This window comes from Maylandia zebra, linkage group LG6 (genome assembly GCF_041146795.1).
Source record: "Maylandia zebra isolate NMK-2024a linkage group LG6, Mzebra_GT3a, whole genome shotgun sequence".
NCBI lineage: Eukaryota > Metazoa > Chordata > Actinopteri > Cichliformes > Cichlidae > Maylandia > Maylandia zebra.
In genome coordinates this window covers 45,035,360-45,057,540 of record NC_135172.1, presented here as the reverse complement: position 1 = coordinate 45,057,540, position 22,181 = coordinate 45,035,360, and the positions used below count along the sequence as shown (strand labels likewise).

Genomic DNA, 22,181 nt, shown 5'->3' with positions numbered 1-22,181 from the left:
GAGAGTTAAAAGGGAGTTTTTCCTTCCCACTGTCGCCAAAGTGCTTGCTCATAGGGGGTCATATGATTGTTGGGTTTTTCTCTGTATCTATTATTGTAGGCTCTACTGTACAATATAAAGCGCCTTGAGGTGAATGCTGTTGTGATTTGGCGCTGTGTAAATAAAATTGAATTGAACTGAATTGAACAAAGCCTCATTTCTGCTGTTTAATACCAAAGAAAATTAAACTTAAAATGATACCAAATTACAAAACGCTGTCTAATAAAACCTCTATAACTTGACTCCGCTTCACTTCATGTTGATTCATGGTTTTCTTCAGTTTTTAATCTACTGCAGATATTTTAAGGTTATCTGCTATAAAAATCCAGGCCAGGAAAATCTCCATAATGTTTTTCTGTTTTATTCTCAGTTACTTTGACACAAAGGCATTTGCTGTGATGCTCACACAGTACTGATAAATGATCAGAATTATAATATTTCTGACTGTCTGAGGAAAAATTGAATTGAATCGAATCGGGGCCTTGTGAATCAGAATCGAATGGATTATAGAAATCAGTGATACCCAACCTTAGTGAGCAGCCTAGGCCTGACAGAGGTGGATGTAGCTGTGGGTAATAAGAAAAGATGAAAAGAACGATTGATAGTGTTTTCATTAAGGCCTGATCCGTCTGAAACTCATAGCCAGTGCTCTGACACGGAGCCATGGATTGCTCAGCTTACATCTAACACCGGTCTGGAGACGGCATCAGATAATGAGCCACATACGATGGACCCCGAGCCAGAGCCCACTGAGAGTAAAAGGAGGAACGTGTATACTTTTGGAAAAGATTCAGTGAAGCTGATAACATGATGCACTGCATTTACTGTTGCGAGTGTGGAGAGACCGTGGCCGGCAATACTGCATTTGTGACTGCTTCTAATAAATTTCAAAGTGAAACGCTGAAAAGCACAGTGTATCCAGAGAACACATTATAAGCTGCGATAAACGCCCAGTGTCTCCTCACTGCCTTTCAGCAGCAAACAGGTCGTCAGGAGGCCGACATGATGATGAAGTTTAACATTGGCACTCTTTAGCAATACTGTAGGCCAGGGGTGCCCAATCCCGGTCCTCGAGAGCTACCGTCCTGCAGCTTTTAGATGCATCCCTACTCCAACACAGCTGAATCAAATGAATGGCTTGTTATCAGGCCTTTGCCAAACACGATGGCACGCTGAAGAGGTAATCAAACCATTTGATTCAGCTGTGTTGGAGTAGGGATGCATCTAAAAGCTGCAGGACGGTAGCTCTCGAGGACCGGGATTGGGCACCCCTGCTGTAGGCAAAGCACTTTAAGCACAAGCACCTTTTCAGGAACTTATCCTTCTTGCAGAAATGTGCTCCAAATAAAGCACTTTGTGTTGACAAGATTGATAGTTAATCATTTACAAATCAATATTGTCTGTATGGACAGCAGTTGGAACATGTAAAAAGGCGGGGTTAAGTGATGCGGTTGAAAAACTTGGGCGCAACTAACTTTTGTGCTGGTGCACATAAGAAAACAAGTTAGTGTAACCAGTGTAACCACGGCAACAAGTTAGTCTAGAGCCCTGTACTTAATTCAAAAGTTAGAATTTCTTAAAAAACCAAAATAAAAGTAAGATCATCCGTCCAGTGCAGCGGTCTCAACAGACACTGACCAGTCATCTCTCCAGGGTTTACCTGGGGACTGAAACCTGACCTAGGACAGGTATCCTGGTCGCATGAACCACCTAAACTGACTCCTTTCAATGTGGCGGACCTCTAAAGCTGACCCCAGAAGCTCATTTCTGCTTCACGTTTTTCTGTTTTATCCTCAGTTACTTTGAACCAAGGGCATCTGCTGTGATGCTCACACCTCTGATGAAGTGTCAGCTTTCTTTTTATACATATAAAAATGTGCATATGTACTGATAAATGATCAGAATTATGATATTTCTGACTGTGTGAGGCAAAACTTCACAGATTCAAATAGAACCAAATCGATTCTAGAAATCAGTGACGATACCCAGCCCTACTCAGGATGCTGTGGAGGTGGTAGACGAATGTCCCAGGCCTGCCTGCCATGTTACCCTCAGCTGATCGAGGAACTTTCCAACCTTCCCTTCAGGATTCACTGTGACTGTGTGCATGGAAGAACAGCAGACAGCGCACTCATCCAAGCACGTCAGGTACTCAAAGACGAGTCCTGTTCCAGCGAACAGGTACAGAACCAGGAAGGTACGAGTGGACTCAGGTGAGCCGGTACATCTCACGCTCGTCCCCAAAACCAGTTTACGCAGCCTGAGAGCAGCCTGCCAAGACCTCGGCCATCGTGTGCTGCCTGAACCACGAGACGCTGGAGTCCAACTGTATCCAGCTGGAAAATGGACTCCAGTCTTTTTACAGCAGGCCTCTTTCACTTTTTTCTGGCCTTCACACTCCGATGGATGCGTCAGAGAGCAACTTAGTATCTTGGAAGGATAATTGGCACGCAGCCTGGAGCAGCCAGGAGCAGCCAGGGATCGAACCACCAACCTTGGATTAGTAGATGACCTGAGCTACCTCCCCCACCTTAGAGCACCCTCCTTCCCCAAGGGTGATGGGGATGAGGAAAATTCCCAGTTTACGCAGCCCAACATCAGCCTGCCAACGCATCAAACTACAACTGCTGCCCGGAACAAGAGACGCCAGAGTCCGAGCGAGCCGCCGGATCAGAACTCACTGAACTTCCCTGACGCCTTCTTTCATCTCGGCCGGTGCAGAGACAGTAACACAGCTGCCAGTTTCTATGGAGACAAACTAATACAATGGGTGTGACATCATGCACAGGTGAGACACAACAGGAAGTCTAATCAATATCCTCTATACCAATGAGCAATCAATAACAATGGAACAGAAACCTGAAACACACTGAGACAGGTGAGAGACAGACAGGTGTGATGTGTGGGGCGCAGGTGAGCTGTGGAGCAGGCGTACGGAGAGTCAGGAAGGTCATACTAACGTGGGCCGTGCGGCAGAGACACCACAGCAAAGATGCTGTCGCAGGCTGCAGGTGAAGAGGAGAAACACTGTGAGGAAGGGAGAGGAGTGGTGACATCATCCTGCAGAGAGGAGGTACGATGATGGAGGCGAGAGCAAGGAGAGGAGGTACGATGGTGGAGGTGAGCGCGAGGAAAGGAGGTACGATGATGGAGGCGAGAGCGAGGAGAGGAGGTACGATGGTGGAGGTGAGCGCGAGGAAAGGAGGTACGATGATGGAGCCGAGAGCGAGGAGAGGAGGTACGATGGTGGGGAGGAGCATGAGGAGAAGAGGCACGATGGTGGAGGTGAGCGCGAGGAAAGGAGGCGTGATGGTGGAGAGGAGCACCAGGAGAGGAGGCGCGATGGTGGAGGAGGCGTGATGCTGGAGGTGAGCGCGAGGAAAGGAGGCACGATGGTGGAGGAGGCACGATGGTGGAGAGAAGCACAAGGAGAGGAGGCGTGATGGTGGAGGCGAGCGCGAGGAAAGGAGGCGCGATGCTGGAGGCGAGCGCGAGAAGAGGTGGCACGATAGTGGGGAGGAGCGTGAGGAAAGGAGGCACGATGGTGAAGGCAAGATGGTGGGGAGGAGCGCAAGGAAAGGAGGCACGATGGTGGGGAGGAGCGTGAGGAAAGGAGGCGCGATGGTGGAGAGGAGCACCAGGAGAGGAGGCGCGATGGTGGAGAGGAGCACCAGGAGAGGAGGCGCGATGGTGGAGAGGAGCACCAGGAGAGGAGGCGCGATGCTGGAGGTGAGCGCGAGGAAAGGAGGCGCGATGGTGGGAAGGAGCGTGAGGAAAGGAGGCACGATGGTGGGAAGGAGCGCGAGGAAAGGAGGCACGTTGGTGAAGGCAAGATGGTGGGGAGGAGCGCAAGGAAAGGAGGCACGATGGTGGGGAGGAGCGTGAGGAAAGGAGGCACGATGGTGGGGAGGAGCACAAGGAAAGGAGGCGCGATGGAGGAGGCGCGATGGTGGAGAGAAGCACAAGGAAAGGAGGCACGATGGTGGGGAGGAGCGTGAGGAAAGGAGGCACGATGGTGGGAAGGAGCGCGAGGAAAGGAGGCACGATGGTGAAGGCAAGATGGTGGGTAGGAGCGCAAGGAAAGGAGGCACGATGGTGGAGGCTAGCACGAGGAGAGCGCGATGGTGGAGGCGAGATGGTGGGGAGGAGTGCGAGGAAAGGAGGGGCGATGGTGGAGGAGAGCACGAGGAAAGGAGGCGCGATGGTAGAGGCGAGCGCGAAGAGAGCGCGATGGTGGAGGCGAGATGGTGGGGAGGAGCGCGAGGAAAGGAGGCGCGATGGTAGAGGAGAGCGCGAGGAAAGGAGGCGCGATGGTAGAGGCGAGCGCGAAGAGAGGAGGCGCGATGATAGAGGCGAGCGTAAGGAAAGGAGGCGCGATGGTGGGGAGGAGCGCGAGGAAAGGAGGCGCGATGGTAGAGGAGAGCGCGAGGAAAGGAGGCGCGATGGTAGAGGCGAGCGCGAAGAGAGCGCGATGGTGGACGCGAGATGGTGGGGAGGAGCGCGAGGAAAGGAGGCGCGATGTAGAGGAGAGCGCGAGGAAAGGAGGCGCGAAGAGAGGAGGCGCGATGGTGGAGGCGAGCGTAAGGAAAGGAGGCGCGATGGTAGAGGAGAGCGCGAGGAAAGGAGGCGCGATGGTGGGAAGGAGCGTGAGGAAAGGAGGCGCGATGGTGGGAAGGAGCGTGAGGAAAGGAGGCACGATGGTGGGAAGGAGCGTGAGGAAAGGAGGCACGATGGTGGGAAGGAGCGCGAGGAAAGGAGGCACGTTGGTGAAGGCACGATGGTGGGGAGGAGCGTGAGGAAAGGAGGCACGATGGTGGGGAGGAGCATGAGGAAAGGAGACGCGATGGAGGAGGCGCGATGGTGGAGAGAAGCACAAGGAGAGGAGGCGGGATGGTGGAGGCGAGCGCGAGGAAAGGAGGCGCGATGCTGGAGGCGAGCGCGAGAAGAGGTGGCACGATAGTGGGGGAGGAGCGTGAGGAAAGGAGGCACGATGGTGAAGGCGCGATGGTGGGGAGGAGCGCAAGGAAAGGAGGCGCGATGGTAGAGGAGAGCGCGAGGAAAGGAGGCGCGATGGTAGAGGTGAGTGCGAAGAGAGCGCGATGGTGGACGCGAGATGGTGGGGAGGAGCGCGAGGAAAGGAGGCGCGATGTAGAGGAGAGCGCGAGGAAAGGAGGCGCGATGGTAGAGGCGAGCGCGAAGAGAGGAGGCGCGATGATAGAGGCGAGCGTAAGGAAAGGAGGCGCGATGGTGGGGAGGAGCGCGAGGAAAGGAGGCGCGATGGTAGAGGAGAGCGCGAGGAAAGGAGGCGCGATGGTAGAGGAGAGCGCGAGGAAAGGAGGCGCGATGGTAGAGGAGAGCGCGAGGAAAGGAGGCGCGATGGTAGAGGAGAGCGCGAGGAAAGGAGGCGCGATGGTAGAGGCGAGCGCGAAGAGAGGAGGCGCGATGGTAGAGGAGAGCGCGAGGAAAGGAGGCGCGATGGTAGAGGCGAGCGCGCAGAGAGGAGGCGCGATGGTGGAGGCGAGCGTAAGGAAACGCGCGAAGAACGTCCTGAAGCGCAGCACGAGGGCGGAGCGCAGGTTGTCGCCGCCTCGTTCAGACTAAGAGGCTTACTTTGTGTCTGATTGGTCCTGCTGCTGCCGTGACCTGTTAGGGCCTCACAGGTGGACAGCAAACAGGAAGCCACAGTTCCAACCCAAAGACAGCCAATAGGGTTGGGTGGTCACATTCAATGCGTTCAATAATATCAGTGGGCAGGCTCAGTGTCAGTGTGAGTGGGCGGGTCTTACTGGAGTGGAATGGGCTGCTGGGTCCTTGCGGCGAGTCAAACACGCTGCCCACATCTGTGGAGCTGGAGGCGGCGGAGGCGGCGGAGGCAGGGGGCGGGGTCAGGGGGGTACGGGGAGAGTTGGGGGCAGAGGCCGGCGTCCCCTCGGACTCGCTGTCCGGGATGCGGCTGTAGCTGATCTTCCTGGGCTCGTTCTGGAGCGGCGTCGGATGTCTCATGGTGCCGGGTCGGGCCGAAGTGGGTCGGATCCCCGGAGACTTCAGAGGATAGGTGTACTTCTTCGCCTGCAGCAGGTGAGTTGATTAGTGTCATGCACGTCACACGCAATGCAACATGTAACATGACAAGGTGCCGCCACGCTCGTACTTACAAATCGAGGAGCCGATCGGAGCTGGCGAGGTTCGATCTCCAGAGACTTGTGGAAGAGATAATCACTGAAGTCCTTCTCCGACAGGTCGCCCATTGGGTTCAGGTTCTCGAAGAACTTCTGCTCCACAAAGACAAAACAAATGCACGTCAACAACAAAAGACCACGCTCCAACCGCTGCTCCAACCACACTTCATTGGCTTCCTGTTAAATCCAGAATTCTCACATACAAGGTCTTAAATAATCAGGCCCCATCTTATCTTAATGACCTTGTAGTACCATATCACCCTATTAGAGCACTTCGCTCTCGCTCTGCAGGCCTACTTGTTGTTCCTAGAGTATTTAAAAGTAGAATGGGAGGCAGAGCCTTCAGTTTTCAGGCCCCTCTTCTGTGGAACCAGCTTCTTAGTGAACTTCTCAAACCACATACTCCTGCTAGAACACTCAGATCTGCCACTCAACTACTTCTGACCCAACCCAGATCTCGACTGAAGTCTCGGGGTGACTGTGCGTTTGCTCTGGCTGCCCCGGTACTGTGGAACACCCTTCCTCTCGACCTCCGCGCATCTGATTCCATTGCACTGTTCAAATCACGATTAAAAACACACTTATTCAATCTTGCCTTTCCCTCTAGTTAATATTTCTTTTATGATTTTATATCACGCACTTTTATGCTCATTTAAATTCTTGTTTGCTCTGTACCTGTTGCTTTCCTATGTATTAGTGACAGTTATCTGCTTGCATATTTAGTACTTGCTTTGGTCCTATTTCTATTATCCTCCTCATATACTCTATTTTACTTGTTAAGCACCTTGGCATACCCTTGGTTTTTAAGTGTGCTTTATAAATAAAGTTTATTATTATTATTTCCTTTTTGCTAAAGCATATAGTTAGGGCTGGACCAGGTGACCCTGAATCCTCCCTTAGTGATGCTGCAATAGACGTAGGCTGCCGGGGATTCCCATGATGCACTGGGTTTTTCTTCTTCACTCACTATGTGTTAACAGACCTCTCTGCATTGAATCATATCTGTTATTAACCTCTGTCTCTCTTCCACAGCATGTCTTTATCCTGTTTTCCTTCTCTCACCCCAACCAATCACAGCAGATGGCCCCGCCCCTCCCTGAGCCTGGTTCTGCTGGAGGTTTCTTCCTGTTAAAAGGGAGTTTTTTCTTCCCACTGTTGCCAAAGTGTGTGTGTGTGTGTGTGTGTGTGTGTGTGTGTGTGTGTGTGAACAGAAGGTGAGGGGGTGTGTCCTCACTCTGATGTCACCCTCCACCCGCAGACAGTACGGCTGGTTCTGGTACTGCTGGATCTCTCCGGTGATCTCGGCCACTTTCCGTCTCTTGCTGAAGTTGATCAGATCTTTGCCGTGTCTGTGCAGGAAGTCGGGGTTTCCCTCCTCCGTTTTCAGGATGTTGGTCAGGTAGATTCCTGTCACACACACACATACAGTTATTTGACCTTCGAGCTGCATAGTTATCCATTAGAGATCGGTGAGAAATGAGTCATTGATAAATTGATTGACTGATAATACTACTAATCCCGAGGGAAATCATACCAAAGAAGGGGACGCAGGGGGGGTTGATGGAGCGCAGTTTAGCCAGGTACTTCTTGTAGTGGTCCTCGCTGAGCTCATGAGCGTCCTCCAGGATTTTTCTCTGACGACTCGGAATTTGCTGCAACCATAAACCGACATTTCTTCTTCTTCAAACACACGATGACGCTCACATTCTCTGTCAGCAGTTTAAACTCAGATCCTTCTGATGTCAGTGACGTTCGTGGTCATTATTACCTCAAAGGTGTGATCCAGTCTGTACACGGGTGCAGAGTTCATGGCGCTGACGACCTCTAGGACGCCATTGAAATTGTTGAGCTCCTGAAACACCTGTAGGATTTCGATGATCCGGGAAAAGACAGCGACGCGTTCCTCCAGGTTCTCCGTCTCTACGATACACCTGCAGAGGAAGTACAGCTGACATCAGCCTGACGTACTTGTGGAGTTTAGTTACCGCACACTAGACCCCGCCCATGCCAAAGTAAGGCTTACTTTTCAAACCACAGGGTGAGGTTGGTGGTGTGTCGGATCATCCGTAACAGGTTGGGCGAGTGGATCTCTTTGTCCTCTTTGGTCCAGACGCTACCGACCAGCTCAGACGGTTGCACCGCCCTGCAGGTGGAGATCGGTGGTTAGATAACAGTGGGACAGGTGCCAGGCTGGTGCAAGACAGGCGCAGGGCGGAATGTTACCTGTAAAAGTCGGACTCGAGCAGGGTGAGCTGGCGGGCGATTTCGATGGGGTGCAGGGTCATAAGGTCGAAGTGCTCAGTGTCTCCGGGTTTGCAGATGTGCCATTCGATGGGAGGAGGGGAATTCTGGAAGGTGATGCTGTGACTCGGCACGCTCACCTGGACCTGCTTCTTCCTCTGGATGATCTTGGTGATTGACTCCACCCACTTCTTCATCGCCTTACCTGCGACATTTGACATCATTTCCTTGCTCCAGCTGTTACACATTTGCACTGACTACAAGCTCTTATGTTTTCATATTCAGTTTTATCTTGTAAGAAAAGAACAGCTGACCTTTTTAAAACTCGGAATTTTGAAAAAGCGTTATAGTCTGTGCTGCACCTTTCTGAACACCTGTACGTACCTTTGACTGAAGCAATGAAGTCCTCCATCTCGCTCAGAAGGAGAGGGTCTCTCTCAAAATCATAGAAGTGATGTTCGACCCAGTGGCGACAAACATTCAACACTCTGCAGGAGGACGAGGAGGACGACGACATTACTAAATTAAAGTCGCATCGTTTTCGATTTATTCCAAACTCGAGCAGAGTGTAAACGAAACTCAGAGAACGGGTGTGAGCAGGTGTCTCTTGTAGCAGGAGCGCTTCCTACCTGAGCTGAACAGGTTGGACAAACTCTTTCCGGAAGCGTTTGAGTTCAGCGCTGGGTGGCTGTTCTCCTCCCTCCGTCTGATTGGCGTCCGCCGGCTTTGGCTCCGGGATCTCAAACCTGAAAACATCAACATCACAGAGCTGAGAGCAGAAGCACACCTGTTGAGATCCACAGGTGTGCTTCTGCTGCGACCTCCCCACAGTCCACAAGGGGGCAGGAATATCGTCAAATTTCAGCCCATTGAAAGATGGTTTCCATTCCCAAAATGGAACCATTAACAGAAGACCTCTGCTCCTCCTCCTCCTCCGCCCTGCTCCTCACACTTTATTTGCTCCGATTGTCTGTGAAGGTTCTCAGTCCTCCAGGTCGTCGTCGTCGTCTAGGCAGCTCAGAAAGAAAAGCACCTGGACTTCTTTGGGGGTTTTTTAAGATTTAATTTAATTATTACATTTTAAAAACAAAAGCTCTTACAGAATAATTATGGCACAAAGTAAATATCTACAACTCGTTACAATACGGTAAGTTATTGTGACTGTAGGAACACACTTAGGTGTATATTCTTGCATCCCAAGGATAATGTCATCTGGACTTCTTTAAATTCCTTGAAGATGTTTCAGAAGGTGGAGTCCCAGATTTAAGCCCTCTGGGAGTGTCTCCCCAGAGGGTCCTGGACCCCCTATTGAACCTCCCCTAATCACACGAGGATCCAGGTCATCGTAGACCCCTAACCCCTGTGAGGTGGTATCAGGTGAACCCGCTGTGAAACCTAGCCCCACCCTATCATGTGACTTACTGAGGTCAGATGGCCCAGGAAGTGAGTGGGCGTTAAGGCATCTGGGAAGGATCTCAGACTGGATTATAGATGGCAGACAGTTGGTGTGGTAAGCCCCGCCCTCTGTTCAAAGATGGTCGTACACAGTGGACATAGATGCTGATCAGGCAGATGATCAATAGGGGGTCCAGGACCCTCTTGGGGGACGCTCCCATAGGGCTTAAATCTGGGACTCCACCATCTGGTCTCAGAACTGAAGACGCTTCTGGGATGAAACGTCTTCAAGGAACTTAAACAAGTCCAGATGCTTTTCTGCCCGAGCTCCTTCAATGTCCTCCGATTGGTTCTCCAGACTCTCATGAAATTGCGTGTAAACAATATGTGTTGCTAGGCAACCAGAGACAAGCTGAGGTGTAAATATGAGCCAGTCTGCTGTATATATGGTTCTATTTGTTTAAATGATAAATAAACCCAATAACACACGAGACGACGGGGTTTTAATGAAACCGCTGTGTGAGAGCAGGCGTTCTGATTGGTCACTGTGCCTGGCAGGTAAGCTCACCTCTCTATGAGCAGGTCCAGCAGCTCCCGAGGTTTGCAGAATGATCTGTAGGTGGTCAGAAAAGTCCGGACGAAGTTTGGATCTGAAGGAAAAAACACGAGCTGATCAGTGAGGGATCAGATCAATCAGCCTCGAGGGCCGGTGCCCTGCAGCTTTTAGATCTCACCCTGGGTCGACACACCTGAATCACACGATTAGTTCATTAGCAGGCCTCTGGAGAACTTGGAGGTCATTTAGCCGTTTAAATCAGCTGACATGTCTAAAACCTGCAGGACACCGGCACAGTCGGCGCCCACATCGCCCCCAAGTCTCACCTCGCTGCCACGTTGAAACTCAAGCTACAGGTCAAGAAGCTAAAACAGCAGCAGTACGACATCTCACCTGTGTGACATCACGCCTCACCTGCGTACATGTGGAAGGTGAGTCTCTCGATCAGCTTCAGGACAGTCCCCGCCTTGATGATGGGAATGCCGGACTTGGACTGGACGTTCTCCTCGAACACGACGTTCTCCTCGGAGTCGGGCTCGGCAAAACGGTACACCTCGGCGCCCGGGAGTCTCATCTGCTCCTCCTTCTCCTCCTGCAGCATGGCGGTGTCCAGCATGCGCTCCAGTGTGCTGCGGTACTGCAGCGAGATCAGCGCCGCCATCCAGCCGTTCTTCTCCTCTGCAGACTTGGCGGCAAACACCACACTGTTGCCATCTTTCAGGATGATCTCGAAGGCGTGGCGGTACTCGCCCTCCTTGTCATCTTTGTCGTTGATCTGAACTTTGCGCATGAAGAACTTTTCTTTGAGGCGGTACTCCGCGGTAGAACTGGCACCAGGCAGCCGCGGCGGGCCATGATTAGACTTGCAGCAGATCATCAGGCCGTCGAACAGGAAGATGTGGCGTTCGTGTTTGGCGCCGACGCGGGTCAAGGTACCCTCCATGATGAACTCATTACAGCACTGGCCGATGTCCTTCCCCTCCCAGCCGTCGATGTTCTTTTGGATCTCGTTCATCTTCTTGATGGCGAGGTGCTTACCCTTCATCTGGTGGCAGTAGAAACGGCACGCCGACTCGCTGCATGCCACCACACAGGAGCGAGAATATGTAGAAGAAGAAGAAGAGTTAGTGAGGAGGATGGAGAGAGCAGGGCTCGCAAAATCACTAGCCCGACGTCCCGGGGCTAGTGATTTTTCCAGTCGGACTACCAAAATCTATCTCTGCCCTGCCCGTCGGCCTATCGTAGGAAGGAAAAATATATGTCAATGCTTTTGCATTCTTTCAGAAATGTAGCTGGGTAATTATGTCATTGGCATCGGTGAGCCACTGTCAATATGTGACATATTGAAATCGCGTTTGAATTTGCGCTTGTTTTTTTGCTTTCACTTTGCAATCGTGCGAACTGTGTATAGAGAGCGACAGCACTGATCTGTGAGTGATGATAATTTGTGCACCAATTCCTCTGACATCGTCTTATTAATCGTTAGCTTACTATGCAAACATGACAAGTGAAATCTCCCGCAGCTTAAACATGTGAGAGGTTGATCGCGCAGAGAATCGTTGAGCTTATGTGAGTGTGTGTGTAAAAGCATTTCAGTTCTGCTGAGCCAAATAAGACAGGTCAGGGTGAAGAAGTGACAGCCAAAGAAAAGCTTACCACAAAACGGAGAAGTTATGACAAATCAGACTATAAGGCAAAAAGAAAGTGCAGCTTTATGGTTTCATGGACAAAAGAATTTCTGTGGCTGCAATATGACGAGCTAAATAACCAGGGCTGCACATAAGTGGTCCGCAGGTGCACATTCGCTGTCAAAATAAAAAACACGCACAAGATAAGAAGTTGCAACGCGTGTTTGCGTACATAAGATTTTCAGGAGGAGGACAGACATTTGTTTAGAACTCTTAAAGATGTCGAAGAAGCTCCTTTAAGCAATTACTGTGATGTTCCTCCACCTCCAAAGAAATGTCAGATGGCGTACGAACCACAAAAGAAGCGCGTACCGTATTTTCACGACCATAAGGCGCACTTAAAAGTCTTAGATTTTCTTCAAAAAGTACGGCGCGCCCTATAGCGCAGTGCGCCCTGTGTGATGTAAGGAGGACGTAGTAGAGAACACCATGAGAACGCTAAAGGGTGAAGTGTGGGCGCAACCCTGAAAATGGCAAAGAGACACGCTTATGGAGCACAGTTTAAACTGAAGGCCATCAGCTACGCGGAGGAACATGGAAATCGAGCAGCGGCGAGAGAATTTAAGATAAACGAATCGATGGTTCGCAAATGGAGGAAGCTAGAAAACGAGCTCCGGCAGGTCAAGAAAACGCAGCTGAGTTTCCGCGGACATAAGGCGAGGTGGCCCGAGTTGGAGGAAAGACTCGAGCGGTGGATCATCGAGCAAAGAACGAGCGGGAGAAGCGTTTCGACGGTCACCATTCGGCTAAAAGCAGTTTCACTTTCACTTTTTATGAAACGGTGCCATTTTTCCATCCGGATGTATGTAAGGAGACCAGGTGGGTTTTTTCCACGCATCACCATCGCTGTTGATCTGTGACTCTATGCGTGCCCATCTCACAGCCGATGTGAAAAAACTAGTGAAACAAATGAACTGTGAGCTTGCTGTCATTCCGGGAGGCCTGACAAAGGATCTCCAACCGCTGGACATCGGTGTGAACCGCCCGTTCAAAGTAAGGCTGCGAGCGGCCTGGGAGCGATGGATGACCGGTGGAGACCACAGTTTCACCAAGAGTGGAAGGCAGCGCCGGGCGAGTTACGCCACAATTTGCCAATGGATTGTAGATGCTTGGGCTAACATGTCTGCTGGCACTGTTGTTCGAGCTTTCGCAAAAGCCGGCATCGTTTCCGAGGAGCCGCACGGCACGGAAAGTGACTCTGACGGTGAAGAAAGTGAACTTGGCATGTTTGATGGAGATTTAGCGCAGCTGTTCAATTCAGACACAGAGGATGAGGACTTCCATGGGTTTGATTGATGATAAAAATGTGAGTACCAAACTTTGTTTTGCTCCTGCTTTATTTTTAAATACGCACACTTGTATGCTTGTGTGTTGTTGATGATGACGATTACCGGTAATAGAAATGTGAGTAAGGTACCGAACTCAGGTTTGCTCCCGCTTTATTTTTAAATACGCATACGGTACTTGTATGCGCCCTATGGTCCAGTGCGCCTTATGTGTGTGTTAAATACAGTAAGGGCACACATAACTGAGACTGCGCCTTTTAGCACAATGCGCCTTATGGTCGTGAAAATACGGTATTCTCGGAAAAGTGGTTGCAGGAGGTGAGCTGGCTTCAAACAAATGATGAATGCACAGAGATGTGGTGCAGAATGTGCCGTGAAAATCCCACTCTAGGACAAAGACACTGCCTTTATATGGACGCAAACGCGCGCTGCAACTTCTTATCTGGTGCGCGTCTTTTATCTTGACAGCGAATGCACACATGCGGACCACTTATGTGCACCCGTGTATATAACATAATGTTCTGCCGGGTGTGTTGTTGGTTTTCCCTCGATTTCTGAGTCGACAAGCGCCTTTGTTACTGGGACCAGTCATTTTAAGAAAGGCCCCCATTAGAACCCATGAGAAATGCAAGAAATGCATTATTGCTCAGTCTGCAATATCTTTCCCAGAACAAACACCAATTGCAAATAATATACTAAAAATAAACCTGAAAAATCTGTTTAGAACAGCTACTATGTTGCAAAGAGTGAACTACCACTGGCACAATTTTATCAGTCTTTGCAAACTTCAAAAAGCAAACGGCCTCGATCTTGGTTCCACTTGCCTCTTACCCGTGACTTCAGTGGAAATTTCAGATTCAGGCTCTGACACAGACGGATTCATGTCCTACACAGTTCTTACAAGTTCATAGAAATTTCTGTTCAATTAGAACCAAGTATTTGAGTTGATGATTGTAATTTTTATACAATGTTGTAATTTGTGTTTCAACAATTTTTTGATTGATGTTTTGTTTCCAATATTATACATTAAAGTATAATATTGTAACGGAAACAAAACATCAATCAAAAAATTGCTCTCTCTTTTATTCGGGCTACTTAAATTTATTTTGGGCTACCAAAAACTGAAGAGTCCCTGCCCGAAGGACTACCAGGATTTTGAAATGTTGCGAGCCCTGGAGAGCCAGAGGGGGCGGGTCTCTGTGTGATTTCAGTGAGAAACACATTTAAGGAAATCACGGGACTTTCACAATAAAAGCAGCAGCTGTATAGCAGCTCTTGAAGTTATGAGCTGAGGTCAGAGTTACACGTTTCACTTCCTGTCAGCTGCTGCTTTCTTCCTGTGTGTCACACAGACATACGTGATCAACATTTCTGATCAGCTACAGATCGCTAAATTATTGGAAGTTAGTTCACTGCTAATAGAGCTGCTCACTCATCATTGGGTTGGTTGAGGAGGTCAGGCTTTGTACAAACCAGCAAAGCTGCAGCGACAACAGGAAGTGAGGTCACAGCAGGCCGACTCGGACCTCAGCTGGGACAAACCGCCACGCTGTGACAGAGACACAGTGACATCGTCATTAATGAGCACGTGTATTATCAATGGCAGTACTGGGTTCTGATCAACGTGTGAAAAACACCAATGTGATGTCATCAGGACGTGAACCCTGCAGGCGTGAGGAAGCAGCGCTGATCAGACGCATCGACGGCCCTGCAGGTCTGATCGATTGGACGACCTGAGAGCGGACGGACTGCTGCTTTATTCGCTGAGCCTGTTGTTCCTGCGAGCTGCTCACTAATCACATTATAACTTAAACCCCCGAGGTATGTGGAGGCGGGGCTTCACTGGGCTGCAGCAGACCCTCGACCACATTTACTTCCCTCACCCAGGGCCTGCCTCCAACACCAGGCGTTTACCTACTGATATTTATCTGCCCCCACCAGTATAACTCTGAACCCATCGGCCGGCACCGACCTTCATTATTGGCTTTTATGCATCTCTACCCCACACCATCCACCTGCCTCCATCCACCTGCCTTTGGTCATTCATTACCAGCCTTATCTGCATGATTTGTGCAAGGATCCATCCAGCTGTGACTTTCAGCTTTAAAAAGAAGTTTAACAAAAGTAGTGCACGGAGTAATGAGCGCCTCACCTGAGCACCGAGCACGTCACCCAGTCAGCTCTGAACATGGCAGCAAGTGCTCAACTGTCGATGACTAAAACCTGACACCTGCACTTCAGTCTCAGCGGGACGGATTTAAAAATCTGTTGTTCAGAGTTATGAAACACATCTTTTTCTAACCAGCAATGAATCCAACTGCACCACCAATTCTATCTCCCTCCACCCGCCTCCACCCGCCTCACAGGCTGATATAAATCTTTTCCAGCTCTTCTGTAACTCGTCAGTGAAGAGATGGAGGACGGCGGTCTGCACTGTATTCAGGTCAGTTTATCAGCCAGACAGGTGGTGCTCAGCCACAGAGGGAAACACCTCCACCTCCTCACAGTTAGGGTGGAACAAAAACTTCTGTGCTCTGACCAATCAGACACGGAGATTCGGACGCCGTTTCCGCCAGGCTATGGAGAAGAGGGAGCATGCAGCATGCAGTTCAAAGCAGCATCCCTGCTTGTGGGCGGGGCATCAGTTTAACCACACCTCCATTACATTTCTCGTATCATCATTTCTTCTGAGCCTGATGCTGAACGCTCCACGTCTCAAACTTAAAACCAGCCAATCCCCTCGTTAGCTGTTGGGTCCTTAGCATCGACTGCTACAAACAAAAACACTAACAGGTCGTATCTAAGCCGCTTTTCTCCAGTTTACCTCCACCGCTCTTTGTCTACCACCATCACGCCTACAGGAAAACACGAGAGAACAAAGAGAGGTCACCTACGTCCTCATGTCCGCCTGCCAGTCATCGACCGTGGGCCCTCCGCCTGCTCGTTTGTCGTGTAATAAAGGAGAAACTTTACTGAGCGGGCGGCAGCAGCAGCTTTCCCCTCTCTCTCTCTCTGAGCTCTTTTCTTTCTAACAGAGAACAATAAGCTGCCCTCGCGCTTACGCCACTTCCTCCAAACACCGCCACCCCCCCACCGGCGACCCTAACGAACCCTCCCCTCCCCATCCTGCTCTATTTTGGTCCAAAGGGAAACGCAGAGGATGGGCGGAGTCCCACCCACAGTGTTTGTGCAGAGTGCGAGCTGCTGCCCGGCAGTTACAGCTGAACTCGGCCGGTTCTGGTTCTGTCCTGGCTCCGCTCGGGGATCTCACACTCAGGGGTGAAGGCTGACTCTTTGCCATGAACAGGTGAAGGAGCAGTCCTCGTGTGGTCTACACGCCTGACACTGATTATTAGTTATTGATGAACAGGTAACGATCAATAACCTGCTGTCGGTCATGAGGTTCTTATTATCATTTCTACTCATGCCCTCTGCCCGTCCATCGCGCACGTGTGTGTCTGTGTGCGTGCAGGTGTGCGTACCTGAGCCTCCTCTTGGCCAGGCTCCTGGAGCAGATCCTCTCCATGCTGCTCTGCAGGTTGAGCAGAGCCGTGATGGCCTGTTTCAGACACTCTTTATCCTCGTCATCCTGACTCTTCTCCTCCAGTTGCTGTGGAAACAGAGAAGGGAGGGGCTAACTACCTCCATCAGACAGAGAACTAAGAACAAAACCTGTGCTGTCCAATCAGAGTCCAGGACTCCCTCTGCCCCCCGTGAGCCCTCAGCTGTGAAATAATCTGCACTACATGACTGGAGGTATTTCAGAGATTTGCCCTCAGAGGGGCAAAGCCTCTTACGGCCGCAGTGGAAAGTCCCAGACCTGGACCGGCTCCACGGGAGACTGGTGCGTGCCATCACCGCACCTGACTGGGTTCACCTGGGACCAGTTTCATGTGCTCAGCCACTGCCGGCCTGCAGGGAATGCTCTGTGGCAGGATACCGCCACATCATAAAGCGGTGCTATGACCAGGTTTGATACAGGTATAGTGCATGTATAAGGCAGGTGAGTTACAGGTGCACTTGTGTGTTCGGCATCGCCTCTGTTGATCTCTGCGGGTGGAAGCGTGCAGAAACGCGCAGCGGGATTTAACACACATGTACAAGCGTCTCTGTCAGGAGACTCACCTTGAGGATCTCGAACAGGTGCAGGCAGTGGTAAACAGGTGTGAGCAGCAGCCTGGGCAGAACGTACTGAACGGCCTCTTTAAAGCCCTCGCAGATGGACTGCAGACAGACACACAGACAGACGCTTCATCATCAGCGGTCACGTGACCCGCCGCACACGCCGATCTCTATCAACACGCTGCACACCTGAGCAGAGGTTCGTCTCACATGATAATCAGCTGACGTTGCACCCGCTCGTCTGTTTGTCTTATGACATCAGAGGAAAGGTGGCTCCGCCTGTGAAAGCGCGCTCATTGGCTAACGACTTGTGATTGACAAGTCGTTAGCCAACGAATGTGCAGGAAACACTACAGGCTGTATTTTTTTATTTAACTGATCCCAAAACCTCCCAGAGGTCAAAGGTCAGAAAAGTCTGCTTTCAACTTCTCTGACAGAACCATTGTAATCAGAGTACTGGCCTCACCTGCAGGTGGAAGGAAGCTCCAGGTTTGGACACCTGACTGAGGAAGTGTTCATGGAAGCCAGAGCGCAGCATGTCCTGAGCGTACGTCTCATAGGGGTCGAAAGCCAACTCCTGCCAATCAAAGCTCACGTCATTCTCAAGCAGACAACCGATCGATCAACAGATCAATCCACAGGCGTACAGACCTCAGCCAGGTCCTCGAAGCAGCTCCCCACCAGAGGATGAGGACTTCCCTCGCCGGTCATTTCCACCGTGTCCTCGATCAGACCGAGCAGCTTCACCGTCACCTCGTGGATATCCAGGATCCGACTGAAGATGCTCTCCACATCCTGCAATCGATCAGAGACTCATCAATTACACCAACCTGAGAATGTCACGGATCAAACACGTCGTCGTCACTCACAACAGAATCACCAATCACCAGACCAGTTAGTGATGTCACCGGTGGACATACGTGCTGGGAGAAGAGCATGGAGTTGGAGTTGAAGGGCTCCCTGAACACCCTGATGATCAGGTTGAGCTGCCTCAGGTACTGCCGACAGTCCGCCATGAAGCTCTTCACCAGCTCGTAGTAACTCTGCTCCTCATTGGCTGACGGCTCCTCATCCATTAGCGGGAAGCCACTGATGTCCTCCTCGTCCTGGTGAAACATGTTCATCAACACCTGCACAGCGACACACAGACCTACAGGTGAGACACGCAGAGTTTAAAGGTTCCTCCAAACCATGAGACGGACTGAGCGGCTGCACGGTGTGGAGCTTTCACTGGACTGTGTTGTATTTTGTTGTGTGCGTGTGCGTGTGCGACCTTGTCGGCACACATGGCCACGGTGATATCCTGCTGGGAGATCTCATAGTGTCGAATGTTCCTCACGTAATTTCCTGCCAGCTTCAGGATGTCCGCAGAGATGTACTCCAGGACGGCGACCATGTACACGGACACCTGGTGGTCGATCTTATAGCCCAGCACCTCCTAAAGCACAGCACCGTGGTGAACACACTCAAGGCACCATGGGAAATGTGCGTAAGCCATATGATGAAGAAATGTACCTTGAGCAGGGGATGGATCTTATCAACAGGCAGCGCCAGCGGGTTCCTCCTCCTCCTCTTCTCAATGGCACTCTGAGCATCACTGAGTGCCCACTTATCGATCGGGTGAGGAAAACTCTTCTGCACGCGCTCCTGGAGAGAAAAGGGGCGGGTTCAGGACACGAAGCGGACTCCGGTAGCCTGCACGCCTTGGCTGGGCCGATAAGAACCAAACAACAACTGATCTGAGCAGGGCTGTGCGATATGACGAAATGAAAACATCTTTCATATAATACACTATCGTTTGTTTCACGGTGACGCAAAATCCACTGTTTATGGATGCGGGGACAGAGAATCCCAGCACGACCAGTTTAGACGAGGCAGAACCAGGTAGCTGCAAACAGACGGACCAGTCCACACAAATCCAGGACCTTATTCCTAAACGAGGGCCGCCTCTGTTGCGCGGACACAGTTTGGTTATGAAACGTCTGACATGGAAAACTGCACAACGTAAGTTCTGGCACAAAGCGGCGCCACCTCAGACTCGAACAGCACAGAGCTCTTCTCAGTAGGGCTGGAACACAAAAAAAAAACGTCGACGTAAAAAAATCTGCGTCGATGCGTCGTCACTTTCAAAAAAAGACATGGCGGCAGCGAGTAGTGGAATCATGAGTGAGGCAGTTGCAGTCAACTTAAATCACTCCACCCGAACACGCAGCTCTACAGTATGGGGATATTTTAACAGAAAAGGAAGTGATTCAGTCGTCTGCCGGCTTTGTGAGGTGGAAATGGCCTATCATAAAAGCACGACGGCTATGCACCAGCACCTCAAACGACGGCATCCAGGAGCAGCTTCTGCAAAGGACAAACCACCGTAAGTTTAACTTTTTTACTAACGCTAGTTTTTACCCGTTAATTCATCCAGACCCCCCCCGCATAGACGTACACTCACTCATAGACACAGATAAAGACCCAACCTCCGTAAATGCAAAACTCATTTAAGCTGCTTAGCAGTAACATATAGCAGCTGCTGTTTAGTTGTTGTTGTTGTTTTGTTTGTGGCCCATGCTGGCAAAATGAGTCGGAATGCGCGCAGGCTGATTATCAGAATCGGCGAAAGACAAAAATGTGAGACAGCGAATTGGCCGCAGGAGAAATGTTAACAAGGATAATGCACCACCTGCTAAACGTAGCCGTCGTGGACACTATTACAACATTGTTAAAGTGCTTGCAAAAGCAAAATGACAATGAACTCTTGATTTGTCAAATTTAATGTGTTTCATCCTATTTGAACGCTGTTTTTATACATAATGCTTCTCCAGCTTGATCTTATAGGTCAAAGTTATGCCATCTAATGACTAGAAAGCAGTGCACCAGTAAAGGTGCCATCAGCCCTGGGTGTTTAAACGTTATCTTTTCCAGCCATCATGATTACTGCATATCATATGTTCAACATTGGGGATTATTATTAACCTCTTACTGTTATGCTATGAAAGCACATGGCATAACAGTATGTGTGTATCTATCTATCTCAACCAGATCCTTATCAAATTATTTTGATATTATGCTTTCCATATAATTATTTAGTAATTATTCGAATTCATCTGTGTGCTGTGTGTGATTTATGATTTCAGGAATAAACAGAAAAGTCTGGAGGACTACTGTCAGAGAAGAAGTACACCATGCACCCCCCAGGAGGTGGCTGTACTTACTGAGAGCGTCTTAGCTATGATTTTAAAAGACAAGAGACCACTTGCTGTGGGTGAGTTACACTCTGCGTCATTTTACAAGCATGATGGAGAGAAAGTATGAAACTTCAGTGGAGAAACTAAGGAATGAACTAAAAAAAGCCACATCCAAAATCTCCCTTACCACTGATGCTTGGACAAGTCTGGTCACAGAGTCCTACTTAGGGGTAACTTGTCATTTCATTATTTGTTCAAAGACGCCATTGCTGCTGTTTGTATATTATTAATTTTTTGCTATGATTTCCTTTGTTATATTTGTTTTGCAAAACATTTAATTTTTTGTTAAAAACAGAAGATTGTAGTACAATGTTATTGTGGATTTTGTTTTGTGAATGAAGAGCACTTTTTGGCAGAAAGCAAAGTGAATGTTACATTTTGTTTGTTTAAAGACACCATTGTTGCTATTTATTTGAAATGTTTTGTTAACTTTTCCTTAATTTTATATATGTTTGCACATTTCATTTCTTGTTAAATGCTATCTCTATTGTATTGATTGTACGACCTCTACAACTTTATTTTGCAATTTTTTTTTTATTAAAAGGTCTTCAAGTGAATAAATTTGTGTTTTTCATTTATATACATAAATTAATAAATGTGAAATTGCTATACAAGTCAAATAATGGGGAAAAAAATCGTTAATCGAATCGAAATCGAATCGGATTGAAAAATGAATCGTTAGATTAATCGATGCATCGAAAAATTAATCGCTTCAGATTCATCGATTAGGAAAATAATCGTTTTGCCCAGCCCTACTTCTCAGGTGACAGAGTGGAGAGAGTTTACGGACGAGAAGCAACAAAGAGCCGTCAGGTGCTCCAAACCAACCTCAGACTCAAACGCTACAACGGGCGTTTCCCCGCAGCACGCCGTGTAGAAAGACTCACAAAGAAAATGGCGGCCGTTACAACTTCTATCTAAAAATAGATGGTTTCATGCATCGGTCAGAACACTCCGCTGAAAACGCCTCACACGGGTCGAGTTACAGAAAAAGCACATTTAGTGACAGATGAGGTTATCGGGAGATAACCGGGTCATATCGCACGGCCCTTGATCTGATGTGGTTTCTGGGTTGAAGCCATGGGTATAGTTGATCACACGGCACAGCACACCTGTCCTGTGCTCTGAGTGGATAAAGGGAGCCAATAACCCGAGGTTATTCTGTCATCACGGCTCGGTTATTGACAGGTCTCTTGATTCAACTTATTTATATAATCACAGCAACAGTCGCCTGAAAGCGCTTTACGCTGTGAGGTAAAGAGCAGTACAGAGAAAACTCTGTGAGCAGGCTGACGGTGGGAAACAGGAAGAAACCTGCCTAACGATAAGCTCCGCCTGGCTTCACAAAAGTGGATTTTACAAACTGGAGACTCTGACTGCGCTCGGGCGTTTCTGGAGAACCGCCTCCTGTCCTAAATCCTTGATGTCATCCAAGA

At 49.7% G+C, this 22,181-nt stretch overlaps 1 protein-coding gene across 5 annotated transcripts in view; it reads right to left on the bottom strand.

The window, feature by feature from the left end:
• sos1 (son of sevenless homolog 1 (Drosophila)) overlaps positions 1–22,181 on the bottom strand; it is a 42,985-nt gene that overhangs the window by 9,834 nt on the left and 10,970 nt on the right. For 2 of the 5 annotated variants that reach the window (XM_076885343.1, XM_076885346.1), the window contains 19 exons: positions 19,022–19,153; positions 18,780–18,944; positions 18,376–18,636; positions 18,158–18,301; positions 17,973–18,083; positions 17,510–17,608; positions 16,867–16,994; positions 10,825–11,486; positions 10,423–10,504; positions 9,089–9,205; positions 8,844–8,947; positions 8,442–8,664; positions 8,242–8,361; positions 7,987–8,149; positions 7,753–7,870; positions 7,453–7,625; positions 6,195–6,311; positions 5,826–6,108; positions 3,000–3,044 (listed from right to left, as the gene is read on the bottom strand). In XM_076885343.1, coding sequence (XP_076741458.1) covers positions 3,000–3,044; positions 5,826–6,108; positions 6,195–6,311; positions 7,453–7,625; positions 7,753–7,870; positions 7,987–8,149; positions 8,242–8,361; positions 8,442–8,664; positions 8,844–8,947; positions 9,089–9,205; positions 10,423–10,504; positions 10,825–11,486; positions 16,867–16,994; positions 17,510–17,608; positions 17,973–18,083; positions 18,158–18,301; positions 18,376–18,636; positions 18,780–18,944; positions 19,022–19,153 — 3,247 coding nt within the window. The remainder of the gene's footprint in view (positions 1–2,999; positions 3,045–5,825; positions 6,109–6,194; positions 6,312–7,452; positions 7,626–7,752; positions 7,871–7,986; positions 8,150–8,241; positions 8,362–8,441; positions 8,665–8,843; positions 8,948–9,088; positions 9,206–10,422; positions 10,505–10,824; positions 11,487–16,866; positions 16,995–17,509; positions 17,609–17,972; positions 18,084–18,157; positions 18,302–18,375; positions 18,637–18,779; positions 18,945–19,021; positions 19,154–22,181) is intronic. The other 3 variants (XM_024802830.2, XM_076885344.1, XM_076885345.1) reach the window with 3 other exon arrangements.